Below are 20,418 nucleotides of genomic sequence, written 5' to 3'. Positions count from 1 at the left end.
CAGACGTGGCTCAGATCTGGCATTGCTATGGCTGTGGTGTAGACCGGCAGCGGTAGCTCCAATTTGACCCCTAGCCTGGGAACTTCCATATGCTGCAGGTGTGGCCCTAAAAAGCAAAAGAAAAAAAATTTCTACTCTACCATGAATACTTTTAGTAATACGAATACATATTAATTCTGAAAGTAGTAATTATTATTCATTTTAATCCTATCAATGACACTAGTGGTAATAATAATTCTTTTTTTTTTTTTTTTGTCTTTTGCCTTTTCTAGGACCGCTCTTGAGGCATATGGAGATTCCCAGGCTAGGGGTCGAATCGGAGCTGTAGCCACTGGCCTACACCACAGCCACAGCAACTCGTGATCTGAGCCGCATCTGCGACCTACACCGCACCTCACGGCAATGTCGGATCCTCAACCCACTGAGCAAGGCCAGGGATGGAACCCGCAACCTCATGGTTCCTAGTTGGATTCGTTAACCACTGCACCACGACGGGAACTCCAATAATAATCACTCTGATACTAATACATTTCCTGGCATGAATATAATAACAACAGCAGCATTATTTGCCGAGCCACACAGGCACTGTGCTAAATGCTCTCCATGCGTCATTTTATCATTTTCTCACCAGGCCCTTGTGGTCTAAGTGGGTATGATTAATTGCCCCCGTGTTTTAGACTGGGAATCGGCCCAGAGAAATGAAGATGTTCGTCTAAGGCCTTGGGTTCCTGTCTCAGCTTTTCCTGAGTTGCTGTGTGATTCCTGGTCAGGCCACCCTCCGAGCCTGTTTCTTTGCCCGGAAAATGGGGGCAATCACAGGACCCACCTCAAAGGTCATTGTCGTCGAGAGGCCACTCAGCACAGGGCCCACCTGGCATGCCGTAAATGGTGCACTCTGCAGTGTAACTCTCCTCCTTGTTATTATTAGTAGAAAGAGCGGTTGCCGTGTTGGGGGGTGGGGGTCGGGGTAGGGAAATCTGCCCTCCTCAGGAAGGGCAGGCAAGAGGCACATCTCAGACACACGTTTGGCTGCTGGACTCACGGTCCATTTCTTCATAACTGGAGGCGGGGCAAAAGTTCAGGAAGGGAACTAAAGGGTGGGGAGTGGGGGGCCTCGGGGCTCTGGCTCCATCAAGAGCCAAAACCCTGCGGCTCTGAGGCCAGGCCTCACCCCATTCCCTCCCCCATCCCCAAGGAGGGGGCACAGGCCCAGAAGTCTGTGGCGACAGTTCAGCCAGCAGGGAGGCAGCTGGGAGTGGGCAGATAAGGGAATCGGCAGGGCCAGGCTAGGCTTTGGGGGAGACCAACGAGGGTGGGGGTGGGGTGTCTGCGCCAAGCCTCCTCTCCATCAGGCCTCCATATGAGACTTAGCCCCAACGGCCTCTCTTCCCGGAAGCCTTCCCTGACGGGTTCCTTCCCTCTTGGCATCTTCTGGGGGCTCCAGAGCTTGGTTCAAGCCCGTGGCATTTGGGATATTCTTGCCCCTTCCAGACTGTGGAGTCCACCAGGGCTGGGACGGAGCCCGGCTCCCCTTGGTGTCCACGGCACCTGGAACAACATCAGCCAAAGTCCACTAAGGAATCAAACGTTTGCCTCGGAGCCAAACTATTTTGGTTTTATTATTATTTTTTATTTTTATATTTTGTCATTTTGCCTTTTCTATGGCCGCTCCCACGGCATATGGAGGTTCCCAGGCTAGGAGTCGAATCGGAGCTGTAGCTGCCAGCCTACGCCAGAGCCACAGCAACACGGGATCCGAGCCTCGTCTGCAACCTACACCACAGCTCCCGGCAATGCCGGATCCTTCACCCAATGAGCAAGGCCAGGGATCGAACCTGCAACATCATGGTTCCTAGTCGGATTCGTTAACCAATGAGCCATGACGGGAACTCCTAGTATGTGCTTCTTTTGTTCAGCATAATGTCTGTGACATTCATTTGAGTTATTATGTGTGTCAGTAGCTCATTCCTTTTTTTGAGGGGGCATATGCATGGCACAGGGAAGGTCCTGGGGCCAGGGATCGAACCCGTGCCACAGCAGCAACCTGAGCCGCTGTAGTGACAACAGTGGCTCCTTAACTCTCTGTGCCACCGCAGGAGCTCCTCATTCTTTTAAAATAAAGATGTAATTCACATACCACAAAATTCACCCCTTTAAATCAGTGATTAGTACATTCACAAGGTTGTACAAGTATCACAACTTTGGGATTCCAGGAGTTCCCGTCGTGGCGCAGTGGTTAACGAATCCGACTAGGCACCATGAGGTTGAGGGTTCGATCCCTGGCCTTGCTCAGTGGGTTAAGGATCCGGCGTTGCCGGGAGCTGTGGTGTAGGTTGCAGACGCGGCTCGGATCCCGAGTTGCTGTGGCTGTGGCGTAGGCCGGTGGCTACAGCTCCAATTCAACCCCTAGCCTGGGAACCTCCATATGCCGCGGAAGCGGCGCAAGAAATGGCAAAATGACAAGACAAAACAAAACAAACTTTGGGATTCTAGAACATTTTCATCACTCCAAAAGAAGCTCTGTGCCCACTGGCAGTCATTCCATTTTCCGTTTTCCTCGGCCCTGGCTCCTGGCGATGACTAATCTACTTTATGTCTCTATGGGTTTGCCTGTTCTAGGCCTTTCATATAAATGGAATCATACAACATATGGCCTTTTGTGATGGGTTTCTCTTACTTTACATAAAGTTTTCAAGGTTCATTCATGCTATGGCGTGGATCAGTACTTCATTTCTGTTCAGGGTTGAAAGACATTATATGAAAACTCTATGTTGTACTACCCATTCATGTGATTAATGAACATTTTTGGCTAGCATAAATAGTGCTGCTATGAGCATTCATGTAAAAGTTTTTATGTGGCCATATGTTTTCAATTCTCTTGGGTGCTATCTAGAAATGGAATTACAGAGTCCCGTGGTCATTCTCTGTGTAGCTTTTTGAGGAACAGCAAAAGTGTTCTCCATAGCAGCTGTGTGAAGGTTCCAATTTATCTACATTCTTTCTAACACTTGTCGTCTTTCTTTTTGATTCTAGCCATCCCAGTATTTTGTACTTCTTTTTTTTTGTTTTAATGGCCGCACCCAAGGCATCTGGAAGTTCCTGGGCCAGGAGTTGAATATGAGCCGCAGCTGTGACCTATGCTGCAGCTGTGGCAACATCAGATCCTTTAACACACTGCCCTGGGCTGGGAATCAAACCTGCACCCCTGTAGCAGTGCGAGCCACTGCAGTCAGATTTTTTTTTTTGTCTTTTTAGGGCCACACCCATGGCATATGGAGGTCCCAGGCTAGGGGTCGAATAGGAGCCGTAGCCTCTGGCCTATGCCACAGCCACGCAACATGAGATCCGAGCCATGTCTGCGAACTACACCACAGACCACGGCACCGCGGGATCCTTAACCCACGGAGCAAGGCCAGGGATCGAACCTGCGTCCTCATGGATGCTAGTCAGATTCATTTCTGCTGAGCCATGATGGGAACTCCTGCAGTTAGATTCTTATCCCACTGTGCCACAGCAGGAACTCCTCATTGTGCTTTTGATTTGTGTTTCTCTAATGACTAATGATTTCGATCATTTCATGTGTTTGCTGCCATTTGTATAATGTCTATTCAAATCCTTTGCCCATTTTTAATTATTTGTCTATTTTTGAGTTGTAAGAATCCTTTTTTCTAAATGCTAGACCCTTAACAGATATGTGATTTACAAATATTTTCTCCTATTTGTGGGTTGTCTTTTCACTTTCTTGAGAACACGTGTCCTTTGAAGCACAAAAGGTTTTAGCTTTGCTGAAGTTCAATTTATTTTTTCTTTGGTTGCTATGCTTTAGGTAGCGTATCTAGGAAACCATTGCCTGATCCAAGGTCATGAAGCTTAATGCCTAGGTTTTCTTCTAAGTTTTATAGTTTTAGTGCTTACATTTAGGTCTTTGATTCATTTTGAGTTGATTTTTTTTTTTTTTTTGGTCTTTTTGCTATCTCTTGGGCTGGTCCCGCGGCATATAGAGGTTCCCAGGCTAGGGGTCGAATCGGAGCCATAGCCACCAGCCTACGCCAGAGCCACAGCAACGTGGGATCCGAGCCTCGTCTGCAACCTACACCACAGTTCACAGCAATGCCGGATCGTTAACCCACTGAGCAAGGGCAGGGACTGAACCCGCAACCACATGGTTCCTAGTCAGATTCGTTAACCACTGTGCCACGACGGGAACTCCTGAGTTGATTTTTTATATGGTGTGAAGTAGGGCTCCAGTTTAATTCTTTTGCATGTGTATATCCAGCTGTCCCAGCACCATTTGTTGTAAAGATCATTCCTTCCCCTATTGAATTATTTTGGCACGCTTGTCAAAAGTCACTTGCCCACGATGTCTAAGTTTACTTCTGGACTCTCAATTTTTTTTTTTTGGCTGTGCCCACAGCATGCAGATGGTCCTGAGCCAGGGATAGAACCCATGCCACAGCAATGACATGCCACTGCATCAACAATGCCAGATCTTTAACCCACTGAGCCACACGGGAACTCCTGGACTCTCAATTCTATTCCATTCTATTTCGATTCTATGTATATATGTTTTTTATGCCAGCACCCCACAATCCTGATTACCATAGTTATGTATTAAGTTTTTAAATTGGGAAGTGTGAATCCTCCAACTCTGTGTTTCTTTTTCAGTATTATTATAGCTATTCTGGGTCCCCAGCTATTGAATTTTAGGGTAAGTTTGTCAATTTCTGCAAAGAAGTAAACTGGGATTCTGATTGGGATTGCACTAAATTTATAGATCAATTTGAAGAGTTTTGCCATCTTAACACTATAAAGTCTTCAGTTCATGAACTTGTGATGTTTTAAAATTTATTTAGGTATTTAATTTCTTTCAACAATGTTTATAGTTTTCAGTGTACTAGTCTTGCCCATCTTTTGTAAAATTTATTAGTAACTTTTCTTTTTCTGTGCTATTGTAAATGGAATTGTTTTCTTTTGCTTTTGCTTTTTTTTGGGGAGCTATGGGCAAATCTTTTTGAGTGCTGAAGCCCATCTTTAACCATCCTCTATTTCCAGCATTTGGGGGGGGGGCTCCCTGGGAATTAACTCATAGGGCCATGGCTGAACTACCACCTGGAGACTGTGCAGAGACCAGAGTCCACAAGACTAGGGGCTCCCTCACCTCCAAGAAACTCTCATACATGTTCCTTCATCTGTCTCTTATTTGCTCGGGACCTGTACTCTTCCCTTTCCTCTTTGCCTGTCTCTTTTGCTGGTTCCTTCTCTTGGTTCAGAACTCTAAATGGCCTTCTCTAAGTTGACATGTTCTGTCTTGGTGAACTCTTCCAGTCTCTGTCTTCAGAGGATCTCCAGAGTCCAACCACTTTTTTTTGTGTGTGTGTATGTCTTTTTAGGGCCACACCCACGACATAAGGAAGTTCCCAGGCTAGGGGTCTAACCAGAGCTGTAGCTGCCGGCCTATGCCAGAGCCATAGCAACATGGGATCCGAGCTGCGTCTGCAACCCACACCGCAGCTCACAGCAACGCTGGATCCTTAACCCACTGAGTAAAGTCAGGGATCGAACCCGCCACCTCATGGTTCCTAGTCGGATTCGTTAACCTCTGAGCCACGACGGGAACTCCTGAATTTTATTTCTTTTCTGTCTCTCCCCCTAGAATGGCAGCTCCACAGACATAGATATGCTTGACTCTTCTGTTCAACACACACTCTCCAATGCCTGGAACAGAGCCAAGCACACAGTAGGTGCTCAATGTATGTTCGTTGGTTGACGCCATGAGTGAATGGTGGGGGAAGGGAAATGGGTTCCTGTTTCTGTCAGGAGCTGAGCCGCAGTTGAGCTCAGTCTGAACCTACCACATCCAAAGGTAGGAAGCGCCACGTTCCCCAGGGGTGAGACCAGCTCAGGCACCCCAGGAGGAGTCAGTAGCATCTGGGTTGGCCCTTGAAGGCTTCAGGGGAATCAGAGATCTGGGGAACCAGAGATCAGTCAAGCCTTCAGGGTGGAGGAAACAGCAGGCAGCACTTGGGAGGAGTGAGGTGAATCAAAAAAAGGATCAAAATGGGAGTTCCCGTCATGGCACAGTGGTTAAGGAATCCAACTAGGAATCATGAGGTTGCAGGTTTGATCCATGGCCTTGTTCTGTGGGTTAAGGATCGGGCGTTGCCGTGAGCTGTGGTGTATGTCGCAGACGCGGCTTGGATCCCCGCGTGGCTGTGGCTATGGTGTAGGCTGGCGGCTACAGCCCCGATTGAACCCCTCGCCTGGGAACCTCCATATGCCACAGATGCGGCCCCAGAAAAGGAAAAAAAAAAAAAAAAAAAAAAGGATAAAAATGGATGAGCTCACCGACAAGGAGAAATCTGTCAGGGGTCGTGAATCTCAAGGGGATAACCCTGAGTTTGGTCCCCAGAGATGTCATACTCTGGTTCCTGACCCCCAAACAGCCCAGAGACCCACACATAATGCTGAGACAATAACAAGGAAGAGTTCATGTTAATGGAAAGATTATGAATGTATGGGGGCAGCTTGGATGGAGGACGTTCAGACATCTCGTTCCCAAACCCACCCCAGATCCACACCCGCCCCGCCCCCCCGCCCTCCCCCCCCCGTCCCCCGCCTCCCAGCCGGATGTGTGACGTGCGCAAGTCCTCCGTCCTTGGAGGTCTCTGGGCCCGGGATGACGTTTTGCAGGAAGGAAGACAGAGGGTGACATCACAGGGGACAGCAGGGCGGAGAGCTCGCCTCCATCATGAGGACATATAGCTGGACACCTCGATCAGGTTTCTGTCAGGGTCTCGGAAGTAAATGGACATAATGGGCCCTTTTGCCCCTGTTCTGAGGACTGGACCCTCCTCAATGGGGACATCACAAGCCTGAGGTGGGAAGAGAGAACAAAAGTCATTCATCACAGTCCACGTGTCACACCGAAGGTCAATTCCTTACAGTGGCCTGGAAGACCTCCGTGTCCTTCTGTATCACCTACCATTCTCCCTCCCTCTCTCTGCTCCAGCTGCTCACCAGCTGGCTGACCTCCAGCAGAGTACCTAACCGCTCTGTCTGTCCCTCAGTTTCCTGATCTGTCGATGGGGGATGATAATGCACCTCGTGTTATCTAGTAAGTGGCAGAGTCAGAATTCAAACCTAGACAGTCTCGGCTGGGAAGTTCCCTGGTGGTCTAGTGGTTAGGACTCAGTGTTTTCGCCGCCGTGGTCTGGGTTTGATTCCTGCTCTGGGAACCAAGATCCCACATCAAGCCCCTGCATGCTGCGGCAAAAAAAAACCCCAAAAAACAGGAGTTCCCGTCGTGGCTCAGTGGTTAATGAATCCGACCAGGAACCATGAGGTTGCGGGTTCTATCCCTGGCCTCACTCAGTGGGTTAAGGATCCGGTGTTGCTGGGAGCTTTGGTGTAGATCACAGACATGGCTCAGATCCTGCGTGGCTGTGACTCTGGCATAGGCCGGCAGCTACAGCTCCGATTAGACCCCTCGCCTGGGAACCTCCATATGCTGCAGGTGCGGCCCCAGAAAAGGCAAAAAGACAAAAAAAAAATCCCCAAAAACAAACAAACAAAAACCAAAATAAAGACAGTCTGGGCCAAAGTCCATACCCTTAACCCCTATAATTTACCCACTTTAACTCCAAACCAGACTTTTTTTCACTGATATTTTCCAAAGGAGTCCAGATCAATTTGCACAAAATATACTTAATACCTCCATCTGCATTCCCCAAAAGGAGAACCGATGACCTCCTCACGTGAAATCATTTTAAGTGTTAAAGGAACACTAAATTAAGTAATGGTGAGTCAGAAATTATTCCCTCTTCAATCCTCTTTCAGACCTTCTGATTATACCAAGAAGAAAGCCTCTGGTGGATGCCAAGTCCTTGGCCCCTCCTTAACCACTTGCCAAATCCCCCTTTGCAATGCCAGGCCCAGAAAGTGGGGGCATGGAAGTGGCTAGACTCAAATAACATTGAGATATTTTTATAGCTGTTTGTTTTTGCAGCCCCATGTTTTATGCCCAAATATCATGGGTTTTCATTTACTTGGTTAAACATTTTATTTTTTCTTTTCTTTTTTGGCCGCGCCTATGCATGTGGAAGTTCTGGGACCAGGGATCAAACACGAGCCATAGCAGTGTCAATGCCTGATCCTTAACCCACTGAGCCACCAGGGAACTCCTGAACATTTTCTTTTTACATAAATGTATTTACGTAAAAAGGATTGAGGTATAATATTTTTCAAAAGGGTGATATAAAGTTTTCTTTTCTTTTTTAAATTGTCTTCTGTCTTTTTAGGGCTGCACCTGCGGCATCTGGAGGTTCCCAGGCTAGGGGGTCCAATCAGAGCTACAACTGTTGGCCTATGCCACAGCCACAGCAACACCAGATCCGAGCCTATTCTGTGACCTACACTACAGCTCACGGCAACACTGGATCCTTAACCCACTGAGCGAGGCCAGGGATTGAACCCACAATCTTGAGGTTCCTCGTCGGATTCGTTTCCGCTGCGCCATGATGGGAACTCTAAAGTTTTCTTTTAAAATGCATTTGTTGGGAGTTCCCATCGTGGCTCAGTGTTTTACGGATCTGACGAGGAACCATGAGATTGTGGGTTTGATCCCTGGCCTCGCTCAGTGGGCATTGCCGTGAGCTGTGGTGTAGGTCGCAGACGCAGCTTGGATCCTGAGTTGCTGTGGCTGTGGCCTGGGCCGGCAGCTACAGCTTCAATTAGACCCCTAGCCTGGGAACCTCCATATGCTGTGGGAGCGGCCCTAGAAAAGGCAAAAAGAGAAAAACAAAAACAAAACAAAACAAAAACATAAAATGCATTTGTTTATAGGAAAAAAATGATGTCAACAAAAATAATGAGTAAACAATTGCATATAGGGCTCATCTGGACGTGACAAAACCTGTTGTGTCTGAGGTTTGAGTCATGCTTATCTTTTCACAGAATCTGCAGCACGTTTCTCAAAAGAGGGGAAGGCTGACTCACCTTGAGGTGCTGGACCACTTCCTCCAAAGGCACCTCTGTGATCAGACAAATATCCAGGGAACCAGGGACTGGGCAAGCAGCTTTGGGTTCAAATTCCTTTCCCATCTCGTGGAGGTTAAATTTCTGGTCTCCAAAACACAATGCTTTCCGGTCTCCCTATTTGGGAAGCGAAAACAACCTGAAACTAAACCTCCAAGATGAGTGTGAGGTAAAACCCCCTACCTACCCCACGGAGGTTTAAAAAAAAATAGAATAAGGCTTATTTACTTATTTTGCCTTTTCTAGGGCTGCTTCCCATGGCATATGGAGGTTCCCAGGCTAGGGGTCGAATCAGAGCTGTAGCCACCGGCCTACGCCAGAGCCACAGCAACGCGGGATCCGAGCCGCATCTGCTACCTACACTACAGCTCACAGCAATGCCAGATCCTTAACCCACTGAGCAAGGCCAGGGATCGAACCTGCAACCTCATGGTTCCTAGTCGGATCCATTAACCACTGCGCCATGACGGGAACTCCGAAAAAATAGAACAAGGCTTATGATGAAAACCAGCAACCTGTGGTCCCACTCTAGTCTCATTCCCCAGAGGCTGCTGCTCTCAATGTGTGTATGTGTTTCTTTCTTCTGGAAAATTATTTCCATACCCCCAAATAATATGTTTATATTCCTCATGGCAGAGATGGCAGTTTGTCTACTCAATTCACGTCTCCTTTTTTTTTTTCTTTTAAAGACAACCCAAGTTTCAGTGGGGCGTGTGGTGCCACGAGCTTTAAACACCTGCATTTCCCAGCATGCCTTGCTGAGAGGCCAGGTAAGATGAACCAGACAATGAGATGTCAGCTGGGGCCATGAGTGGGGCTTCTGGGAACCTCCCCACCCCACTGAGCTGGTGCTTTTTGCCCACTCACTTCCTCCTCCTTCCAGCCACTGCCCGAGCGCTGACTGCCTACCTCCAGATTGGTTGTTAAATAAAAGAAAAAGAAAGCTCTATGTTATTTAACTTATGGGTCGTGGAGTTTTCTCCCGAGGGTCTCCAAACACAGTCCCTAACTGCTGTGCCGCTCTTTCTGGATCTGAGAGTTTTAGACATTTTCTGTATCTCCCTGCTAAGATGAATGAGGACCTAGCTCCTCCCCTTTCACTGCCCCTCCTAATAGAATTCTGTCGTCATTTTTAGTTCCTCTTTTGGTCCTTTTACAATTTTTTTCTTTTCCCTTAGAGTTTATGACGGGATATTGAATATAGTTCCCAGTGCTATACAGTAGGACCTTGTTATTTATTCCTTTTACAGCTTTTAAGGAAACCACTGCATCTTTCTGTTTGGTTTTTTGCTCTTTAGGGCCACACCCGCGGCATATGGAAGTTCCCAGGCTAGGGGTCCAATCGGAGCTGTAGCTGCCAGCCTAGGCCACAGCCACAGCAACGCCAGGTCCGAGTCGCATCTGCAACCTACACCACAGCTCATGGCAACACCAGATCCTTAACCCACTGAGCGAGGCCAGGGGTCGAACCTGCGTCCTCATGGATGCCAGTCATATTCGTTTCCACTGAGCCTCGACGGGAACTCCCTTCCCACAGCCTTTTAAATACGTGGTTTCGTTGTCTTCCTGAATCTGCTATTGCTGTTAAGAAGTCTGATGTTAATCTGTTTTTTTATTCCTTTTTTTTTTTTTTTTTTTGCCTTTTCTAGAGCCACACCCATGGCACATGGAGGTTCCCAGGCTAGGGGTCGAATCGGAGCTGCAGCCGCCAGAGCCACGGCAACACCGGATCCTTAACCCACTGAGCAAGGCCAGGGATCGAACCCGAAATCTCATGGTTCCTAGTCAGATTCGTTAACCACTGCGCCACGACGGAACTCCTGTTTTTCATTCTTTTGTAGATAATACATCTGACTTTTCTTGATCCTAGATATACTGAAATTTCACTCCAGTGTGTCCAAATACAGGCGGTTGAGGCTTCATATGCCTCACTATCATTCTTGGCCCATGCAAGGTCCTTTTCTTGTTTTATTTGCATCTTTATTCTTTTGATCTCCATTCATTCCTTTCCCCACTCTAGGCAATCATTATACATGTGTTCGACGTTCATCTTTGGGTTTTCCTAAATTATCGTAAAACATGTATTATTTTATGTGTGCGTGTTATGAATGGTACCAGGCTGTAGACCTCATTTGGCTTCTTCATTTTTCACTCTTTTTTTTTTTTTTTTTTTTTCCTTTTCTAGGGCCGATCCCATGGCATATGGAGGTTCCCAGGCTAGGGGTCGAATCGGAGCTGTAGCCGCCGGTCTACGCCAGAGTCACAGCAACGCGGGATCCGAGCCGCATCTGCGACCCACACCACAGCTCACGGCAACGCTGGATCCTTAACACACTGAGCAAGGCCGAGCATCGAACCCGCAACCTCATGGTTCCCAGTCAGATTCGTTAACCACTGAGCCACAACGGGAACTCCCCTCCTTTTTACTTTGAATCTCTTTTTCGTGGGATCTTTCCTTCTCTTGATCTGAACTGGACTGATTGTTTTCAACGTATATTTCTGGATATTCCTCTTGGGATCCACTGTGTCCTGACTTTGATGTCTTTCTTATTCCTGGATTTTTTTTTTCTTTTTTGGGGCTGCCCTGTGGCATATGGAGTTTCCAGGCCAAGGATGAGATCGGAGCCACACTTTCAACAACGCCACATCTGTGGCAATGCTGGATCTTTAACCCACTGTGCTGGGCCGGGAATCGAATCTGAGTCCTGGCACTGTAGAAATGCCGCTGATCCCATTGTGCCACAGCGGGAACTCCTCTTATTCCTAGATTAATCGTTCATTTTGTTGTAGTGTATTCTCAAGTAATTTTCAAAGCAAGTAAGCAAAGTTTCTGAGTCATGTCAAAGAATGTTTTATTTTATACTCACCTTGATTAATAGCTTGTTCATAGAATTCTAGGTTGAAATGTTTTTCCGTCAGAATCTTGAAGTTGTTCTTCTGTTGTCTTCTGGTCTCTTGGGAAATCTGAAATCTGCTTATTGCCTTTCCCTTTGTAGTTGAACTACTTTTTTCTTTTCTTTACTTTCCTTTTCTTTTTTTGGCTGTGCCTGTGGCAGGCGGAAGTTCCCAACCAGAGAGTGAACCCTCACCACGCAGTGGCCCAAGCCACAGCAGTGACAACACTGGGTGCTTAACCCTCTGAGCCACCAGGGAACTCTGAACCACTTTTCTTTTTAACCTCTCTGAAAGCTCCTAGGAGCTTGATTTTATTTTGATGTTCTATAATTTCATAAGAACATATCTAAGTGTCAGTGTTCTGGATATTCAGTTAGTCCTTTTCCTATAAAGACTGGAACATTCTCTTGCATCTTCCTATGGTAATTTCTTCCCTTTTTCCCCTCCATTTTCTTTCTCTGAACAATCTCTTTGGGTTTTTTTTTTTTTTTTGTCTTTTTGCCTTTTTTGGGGCCACTCCCGCGGCATATGGAGGTTCCCAGACTAGGGGTCGAATCTGAGCTGTAGCCGCCGGCCTACACAGAGCCACAGCAACGAGGGATCTGAGCCGCATCTGCAACCTACACCACAGTTCACGGCAACACCAGATCCTTAACCCACTGAGCAAGGCCAGGGACCAAACCCGCAACTTCATGGTTCCTAGTCGGATTCGTTAACCACTGAGCCACAATGGGAACTCCACCTCTTTGGTCCTTTTACAATTTTTATTCAGATTTTAGAATCTCCTCCATTGATCCTTTAAATTCTTCTCATAGCTCTTGAGTGTACTTGCGCGCGCGTGTGCGCATGTGCGTGTGTGTGTGTGTGTGTGTGTGTGTTTGAGTTTTAGTTTACTTTTTTTTTTCCTAGGGCCGCACCCACGGCATATGGAGGTTCCCAGGCTAGGGGTCCAACCGGAGCTGTAGCCGCCAGCCTACGCCAGAGCCACAGCAACTCCGGATCCAAGCTGCGCCTGCGACCTACACCACAGCTCACGGCAACGCCGGATCCTTCACCCCCTGAGCGAGGCCAGGGATCGAACCCGCATCCTCATGGATAGTAGTTGGTTCATTACCACTGAGCCACGACGGGAACTCCTAGGTTACTTTTTAAAGTATTACAATCAAGTTTTATCTGCCCTACAGTTTGCCATTTGGGGAAGTAATTACCTTGAAAGTCACGACCTCCATGCCCAGAATCTTGGAATAAAACGTAGTGGTGTCTTTGATGTTCTTTACTGTCATTACAATGTGGTCAAGTCTGTGGATAAGACACGGGAAAGGGGTCTGACTGCTGTCCCTCCATGGCTGAAAAAAGATGAAAAAAGTTAGAAGAGACCACACTACCCCTGGTCACACCCAAGTTTCCTGTGTTTCATTCTCGCCACCTCCCCGCACCTTCCCAAAGACTATACTTCCTTCGACACCCATTTCAAGGGAAAAGTCCTGGGAGGAATCTTCAGGACTTGTGACTTATGTGTGGATTCACAAGAGTCCACATGTCTGCCGTGACCACTCTCTGCTGTTTCCTTGTGTGTGTGTGTGGTTTTTTTTTCTGTCTTTTTAGGGCTGCACCCACGGCATATGGAGGTTCCCAGGCTAGGGGTTGAATCAGAGCTACAGCTGCCAGCCTACGCCACAGCCATAGCCATGCAGGATCTGAGCTGCATCTGCGACCTACGCCATAGCTCACGGCAACGCCAGATCCTTCACCCACGGAGCAAGGCCAGAGATCGAACCTACAACCTCATGGTTCCTAGTCGGATTTGTTTCCGCTGTGCCACAACCACAGGAACTCCTGTGTTCTTGTTATTTTCCTCATTCCAGAGGGATAGAGATGAAGATAAGAAACCAAGACCAAAGCCTCCCTTGTTTTCCCCAAGCTGGAATTCATCTCTTTTGGAAGAAAGGACCCAGACATACAGGAGGCCCAGCCCTATGAGTACAAGCCCTCTTTTGGCCAGTTTAACTCAATCTCCTCCCTTTTCACACCACAGTTAGGATCACAGGACAAAATGGGAGCATCTCAGATGCAGTCAGTGTTTCTGGGCCTGTGTGCTTTTTTTTTTTTTTTTTGCCTTTTCTGGGGCCGCTCCCGTGGCATATGGAGGTTCCCAGGCTAGGGGTCTAATTGGAGCTGTAGTCACTGGCCTACGCCAGAGCCACAGCAATGCAGGATCCGAGCCACGTCTGCGATATACACCACAGCTCACAGCAATGCTGGATCCCCAGCCCATTGAGCAAGGTCAGGGATCGAACCCACAACCTCATGGTTCCTAGTCAGATTTGTTAACCACTGAGCCACGACGGGAACTCCATGGGCATGTGTGCTTACAGATGAAACTTGACACACAGTGGACAGGCACCCCCTCTCACTTCCTGCCTCTGGCATACCTCCCCCCAGATCTTTCTCTTGATTTGCATTCATTAATAATTTGCATATTTATATTACATCTGCTACAGGATTATACGATGTCTGTGTACTATAAATTGCAGAAGATAGTGGTCAAAAGAACAGACTCTGGAGTCAGATGAACACTTAATTACACCCTGTGCCTTGGTGTCCCATTCTGGAAAATGGGCATTATTTTTATATGAGTTTTATAGGACTGCTGTGAACAATTTTTTTTCTTTTTTGGGGGGGCTGCACCTGTGGCATATGGAAGTTCCCAGGCTAGGGGGCAAATTGAGCTACAGCTGCTGACCAAGGCCACAGCCACAGCAACATGGGATCCGAGCCCAGTCTGCAACCTACACCACAGCTCATGGCAACACCGGATTTTTAACCCACTGAATGAGGCCAGGGATCGAACCCGAGTCCTTATGGATACTAGTCAGCTTCATTACTGTTGAGCCACAATGGGAACTCCCTAGAGTTGTGTTTTTAAAGGCTTAGAACAATGCCTGACATAGCAAGTACTGTAAGAGTTAAGGATGGATGTTCCCGTCGTGGCGCAGTGGTTGACGCAGTGAATCCGACTAGGAACCATGAGGTGGCGGGTACTATCCCTGGCCTTGCTCAATGGGTTAAGGATCTGGCGTTACCGTGAGCTGTGGTGTAGGTTGCAGACGTGACTCGGATCTCACGTTGCTGTGGCTCTAGCGTAGGCTGGCAGCTACAGCTCCAATTAGATCCCTAGCCTGGGAACCTCCATATGCTGTGGGAGCAGCCCTAGAAAAGGCAAAAAGACCAAAGAAAAAAAAAGAGTTAAGGATGATAATGATGTCCTGGTCATCTTGTTAAAATCCACACTTTCTATCCTGACCCCTAGTCGCTCCGGCTTCATCCATTGCGCTTGAGCTCCAGGCCACATTGTTCTTTTGCCTGTTCCTTGTACCTGTGGTCTCAGGGCCTTCTGCCCATGTCTCCCTTATAAGAATATAAGCTTCATAAAGGTAAGAGATTTCCATTTTGTTCCCCACTGTGTCCCAAACAACTATCAGATGTTTCGTAATATTTGTTCAGTTAATGAGTTATCTGCTACAATAATTAGGCCCAGTGCCTGGCACAAAGTCTGACTCCTACTTTATTCTGTTCCGTTCCCTTCCATTCTTTTTTTTTTTTTTCTTTTTCGGCCACACCCACCCACGGCAGATAGAAATTTCCAGGCCAGGAATCAAATCTGAGCCAGAGCTGCAACCTATGCCACAGCTGTACCCAATGCCAGATCCTTAACCCACCGCACCATGCTGGGGATCAAACCCATGCTTCCAAGAGACAAGCCGGCTCATTAGTCCACTGTGCCATAGTGGGAACTCCCCATTCCATTCTATACCATTCCCCTCTATGCTATTTTCTTCTATGCTACTGTGTTCAATTCCACCCAAACCATTACATTTTAAACAATGAATTTTTCATGATGCACTAGCAACGTTTCTGAGTTCTGCTGCCTCACAGATACAGAGGATCCACATGGACCCAAAAGCAGCAGAATGAGACAGTGACTGACACTTGGGCTCCAGTGTAAAGAAAATCGTATTTTTTTTTTTTTTGTCTTTTTGCCTTTTCTAGGGCCGCTCCCGCAGCACATGGAGGTTCCCAGGCTGGGGTCTAATCAGAACTATAGCCAACAGCCTACACCAGAGCCACAGCAACGCAGGATCCGAGCCGTGTCTGTGCCTACACCACAGTTCACGGCAATGCCGGATCCTGAAACCACTGAGCAAGGCCAGGGATCGAACCCGCAACCTCATGGTTCCCAGTCGGATTCGTTAATCACTGAGCCATGATGGGAACTCCAGAAAAATCGTATGTTTAAAAAAACTTATTAACCTTTTAATATCTGTAGGATTCATAATAGCACTCCCTTTTCAGTCCTCATACTTTATATTTTTTCTTTCAAAAACAGAAATTACTAATAGTTTATTAGTCTCTTTAAAGAACCAATTTTTTTTTGTTGTTGTTGTTGTTGCTTTTTAGGGCCACATGGCATATGGAGGTTCCAGCTAGGGGTCCAATCAGAGCTACAACTGCTGGCCTACACCACAGCCACAAAAATGCTGGATCTGAGCCATGTCTGCAACCTACACCACAGCTCACGGCAACACCGGATCCTTAACCCACTGAGCGAGGCCAGGGATCAAACCTAAAACCTCATGGCTCCTAGTCAGATTTGTTTCCACTGCATCACGACGGGAACTCCAAAGAACCAGTTTTTGACATTTATTTTCTCTGTTGTGTATTTGCTTTCCATTTTACCAGTTTCTGTTCTTAGCTTTATGATTTCCTTCCTTTCACTTTCTTAGGGTAATTGAACCCTAATTGATGCTGTTCCTTTTCCTGATTCTTTTTTTCTTTCTTTCTTTCTTTCTTTCTTTCTTTCTTTCTTTCTTTCTTTCTTTCTCTCTCTCTCTCTCTCTCTCTCTCTCTCTCTCTCTCTCTCTCTTTCTTTCTTTTTCTGGCTGCTTCCATGGCACACAAAAGTTCCCAGGTCACAGCAGTGACAACACTGGATCCTTAACCTGCTGGGCCACAAGGGAGCTCCCAGATTCTTGATATGGAAGCTTAGGTAACTGATTTTCAACTTTTCTGATCTATAGGCATTTAGAGCTACACATTTCACCTAAGCACTGCTTTAGCCGCATCCCCCACTTTTACTAGTTTTTGGAAATTAACTCAACCTACTCCTCTCATTATTCAGTGCCCTGCTAGCTCAGACTCGCTTCGTTATTCCTGCTTTGCAGATGCGGAGCTCCATCTTGACAAATTCAAGGATAAGCACAGCTGCCTTGCGTTCTCTCTCTCTTTTTTTTTTTTAGGGCCGGACCCGAGGCATAGGGAAATCCCCAGGCTAGGGGTCAAATCGGAGCTGTAGCTGCCGGCCTACACCACAGCTGCAGCAACGCCAGATCCTTAACCCACTGAGCGTGGCCAGCCAGGGATGGAACCCGCGTCCTCATGGATGCTAGTCGGGTTTGTTACTGCTGAACCACAACGGGAATTCCAGAGCCGGCTCTTTAAGAACAGGAAGACCCTCCAAGCGGCTTAGAATCCAAGAGTGAGTGAGACAGGAGGAGGAGGGGGAAGGCAGGTCCAGATCATGCAGGACCTCTGAGGTGAAGTTAGGGAGACTGCTTTATAAAATGATGATCAACTGAAAAAGAACGCACAACCTAAAAGTTGTGAGTTAGGACCAGGACGATAATAGCCCAGGAGACAGCCCCTTAGCCCCGAGGAACTGATCCAAAGACGTAAGGGAAGGGCCTTTGGCTGGGGAAAAAAAAAAAAGAAAAAAAAAAAAAAAAACCAACCCTGGAGTCGAACATTAAAAGGTTACAGCTAATCACAAAAAACAGACATCTCAAGTTAATGATTTTAGGGCTTTTCTTTGTATGGAAAGATACAAGAGTCTGGGGTCATTAAAATAATTCCTCACATATGCATCTTAACTAGCTAGGGCCCATATCCTGTTTTTCTCCATCCTGAATTCCTTCAGGGCACCCCATTGCGGGGCAGCTGCAGAGGCTGAGGGCTTGAGGGTAGGCAACCAGACGTCGTAATCACCTAAGCTTACTGAGTGCCAAACCCTCTTCTAAACCCTACACAAAATATAATCGATTTTATTCCTCACAACAACCGTATATGTGTCTTACATGCATAAATATATAAAATCTAGCATCTCTAAAATACGATACGCTCCCCCCTGCCTCCTCCACAGGGAAGGCTTCTATCTTTTTACAAAGTCCTTTTCAAGGTCTCCTTCAGGGTGCTGGGTGCCAGGTTCCCTGGAATTCTAGCAAACCTCAAGCTCGGTGCTGCTTCCTGGCCGCTCCCCGCACCACCCCATCCTGGTGGCCCTGGCTGAACTGGCTCCCATAGCCGCCCTGAGGGAGCAGAGCGGAGCCGCCAAACCTCAGCCCAGGGCCCCTCCAGCAGACGGGCTGCCGGCTGAGCCTGTGTTAGAGCAGACAGTCCCCGTGTCCCTCTGCTGCCCTCTGCTTGTCTTTGAAAGAGGAAGGAAGAGAGAGGAGGATGGAAAAATGGATGACAGCATACGGGGATAACCCGCATGGAAAGGAAGCAGGCTCCCAGGTCCAGCCAGGGACCCCCAGCCTTGGCGCCGACACCTGTGCCCAAGCCCCCCTGCTGCCACCCCATGCACCTGCTTCTCCGAAGTCCTGCTCCACATCCTGGCTGGCAGCCTGGAGCGCAGACGGCACAGCATGTAGGCTAAGTGTCCTCGCCCCTGGGGCTCCAAGACAACCCTCTGGCTCAGTGCCTGGAGATCAAGGGGCAGGAATGGGAGGGCCACGGACTGAGGACTGCTGGTGGTGACAGAGGTAGGTGGTGCAAGTACACGGACTCTGACATGAAACTCAGGGCCTCGAAAGTAAAGGCTTAGAGTTTCTGTCCTGGCGCAGCAGAAATGAATCCAACTAGGAACCGTGAGGTTGTGGATTTGATGCCTGGTCTCGCCCAGTGGGTTAAGGACCGGGCGTTGCCGTGAGCTGGGGTGTAGGTCGAAGATGCAGCTGGAATCTGGCGTTGCTGTGGCTGTGGCTGTGGCTGTGGCAGGCAGCTACAGTTCCGATTTGACCCCCAGCCTGGGAATCTCCATATGCCACCGGTGCAGCCCTAAAAAGCAAAGAAAAAAGAAAGAAAGAAAGGAAGTAAAGGCTTAAGGTGAGCCCTTGCCAGTTCAGGGCACCATAATATAGCATTATGGACGGGGTTGCCAGAACCACAGGAATTTATCTTCTCACCATCCTGGAGGCCAGAACTCCAAGATCAGAGTACCAGCATGGTCAAGTTCTGATGACATTTCTCTCCCTGCCTTACAGGCGGCGACCTTCTTTCCGTGTCCTCACCTGGCAGAGAGAAAGAACATGTTGTCTTGTATCTTTTTTTTTTTTTTTTGTCATTTTGCCATTTCTAGGGCCGCTTCCGCGGCATATGGAGGTTCCCAGGCTAGGGGTCGAATCAGAACTGTACCCTCTGGCCTACGCCAGAGCCACAGCAACGCGGGATCCGAGCTGTGTCTGCAACCTACAGCACAGCTCCCGGCAACGCCCGATCCTTAATCCACTGAGCAAGGCCAGGGATCGAACCCTCAACCTCATGGTTCCTAGTCGGATTCGTTAACCACTGTACCACGACGGGAATTCTATTGTCTGGTATCTTTTTATAGGGGCACTAATACCACCATGAGAACTTCAGCCTCGTGACCTGGTCTAACCCTAATTATCTCCCAAAGGCCCTTAATACTATCACATTGGGGGGTTAGGGCTTCAACACATGGTTTTGGAAGCGGGACATAAACAGTCCATAACAAGATAGATATGTGGGAGTTCCCATCGTGGCGCAGTGGTTAACGAATCCGACTAGGAACCATGAGGTTGCAGGTTCGGTCCCTGGCCTTGCTCAGTGGGTTAACGATCCGGCGTTGCTGTGAGCTGTGGTGTAGGTTGCAGACGAGGCTCAGATCCCGAGTTGCTGTGGCTCTGGTGTGGGCCAGTGGCTACAGCACTGATTTGACCCCTAGCCTGGGAACCTCCATATGCTGTGGGAGCGGCCCTGGAAAAGGCAAAAAAAAAGATGGATATGTGTAAGGGATTATTATTTTGGGGGGGATGGTTTGGCCACGCCCATGGCCTGCAGAAGTTCTTGAGCCAGGGAGCCACATCACAGCAGTGACAATGCCAGATTCCCAACCTGCCGAGCCACTAGGTAACTCCTGTAAGAGATTACTTTGTAATAACAACATAGAAAAGCCACCTATCCCCAAGTATTGGGGGGAACCTTTCTTCTAGGGTGTGAGTCCTCTGATGTCTTTAAAGTGTCTCCAGAGTGTGAGATCTTTGATCTGTTTGCGAGTCTATGTCCAGGGTACAAAGTTAGGGATAATCTGAGTTAGAGTATAACTACTCTAACGTAATTGTCTGTTTCCAAGCCAAGATCTTAGAGCTATTAAGTGTTCTTTGTCCCATGGTGTAATGTTTCTTTCTTTCTCTT

At 47.9% G+C, this 20,418-nt stretch overlaps 1 protein-coding gene and 1 long non-coding RNA gene across 3 annotated transcripts in view; one reads left to right on the top strand and one right to left on the bottom strand.

Moving 5' to 3' along the window:
* LOC110257658 overlaps positions 1-10,368 on the top strand; it is a 32,541-nt gene extending 22,173 nt beyond the window's left edge. Inside the window, exons 4-6 of one of the 2 annotated variants that reach the window (XR_002340570.1) lie at positions 5,654-5,737; positions 9,723-9,803; positions 9,917-10,368. This is a non-coding gene — a long non-coding RNA (uncharacterized LOC110257658). Of the gene's footprint in view, positions 1-5,653; positions 5,738-9,722 lie in introns of both variants that reach the window. The other variant, XR_002340569.1, reaches the window with a different exon arrangement.
* GLOD5 (glyoxalase domain containing 5) lies at positions 6,466-18,717 on the bottom strand. Its single transcript, XM_021079705.1, has 4 exons — positions 18,569-18,717; positions 13,137-13,274; positions 8,995-9,150; positions 6,466-6,872 (listed from the first exon to the last, which is right to left on the bottom strand). Exons 1-4 carry the CDS (start codon positions 18,629-18,631, stop codon positions 6,747-6,749), a joined length of 483 nt encoding a protein of 160 aa, XP_020935364.1. The 5' UTR covers positions 18,632-18,717; the 3' UTR covers positions 6,466-6,746.

Source organism: Sus scrofa, chromosome X, assembly GCF_000003025.6.
Source record: "Sus scrofa isolate TJ Tabasco breed Duroc chromosome X, Sscrofa11.1, whole genome shotgun sequence".
Classification (NCBI taxonomy): Eukaryota; Metazoa; Chordata; class Mammalia; order Artiodactyla; family Suidae; genus Sus; species Sus scrofa.
This window is presented reverse-complemented; position numbering and strand designations above follow the sequence as displayed.

What these genes read in the sequence shown, in the direction of transcription:
- GLOD5 (XM_021079705.1), bottom strand. Translation starts at nt 18,631, where the DNA reads ATGCTGTGCCGTCTGCGCTCCAGGCTGCCAGCCAGGATGTGGAGCAGG. An exon ending in GCAGGACTTCGGAGAAGCAG is followed by an intron (nt 13,275 to 18,568) that starts GTGCATGGGGTG and finishes ATCTTTTTTCAG; the next exon opens with CCATGGAGGGACAGCAGTCA. An exon ending in TGGAGGTCGTGACTTTCAAG is followed by an intron (nt 9,151 to 13,136) that starts GTAATTACTTCC and finishes CTTCCCAAATAG; the next exon opens with GGAGACCGGAAAGCATTGTG.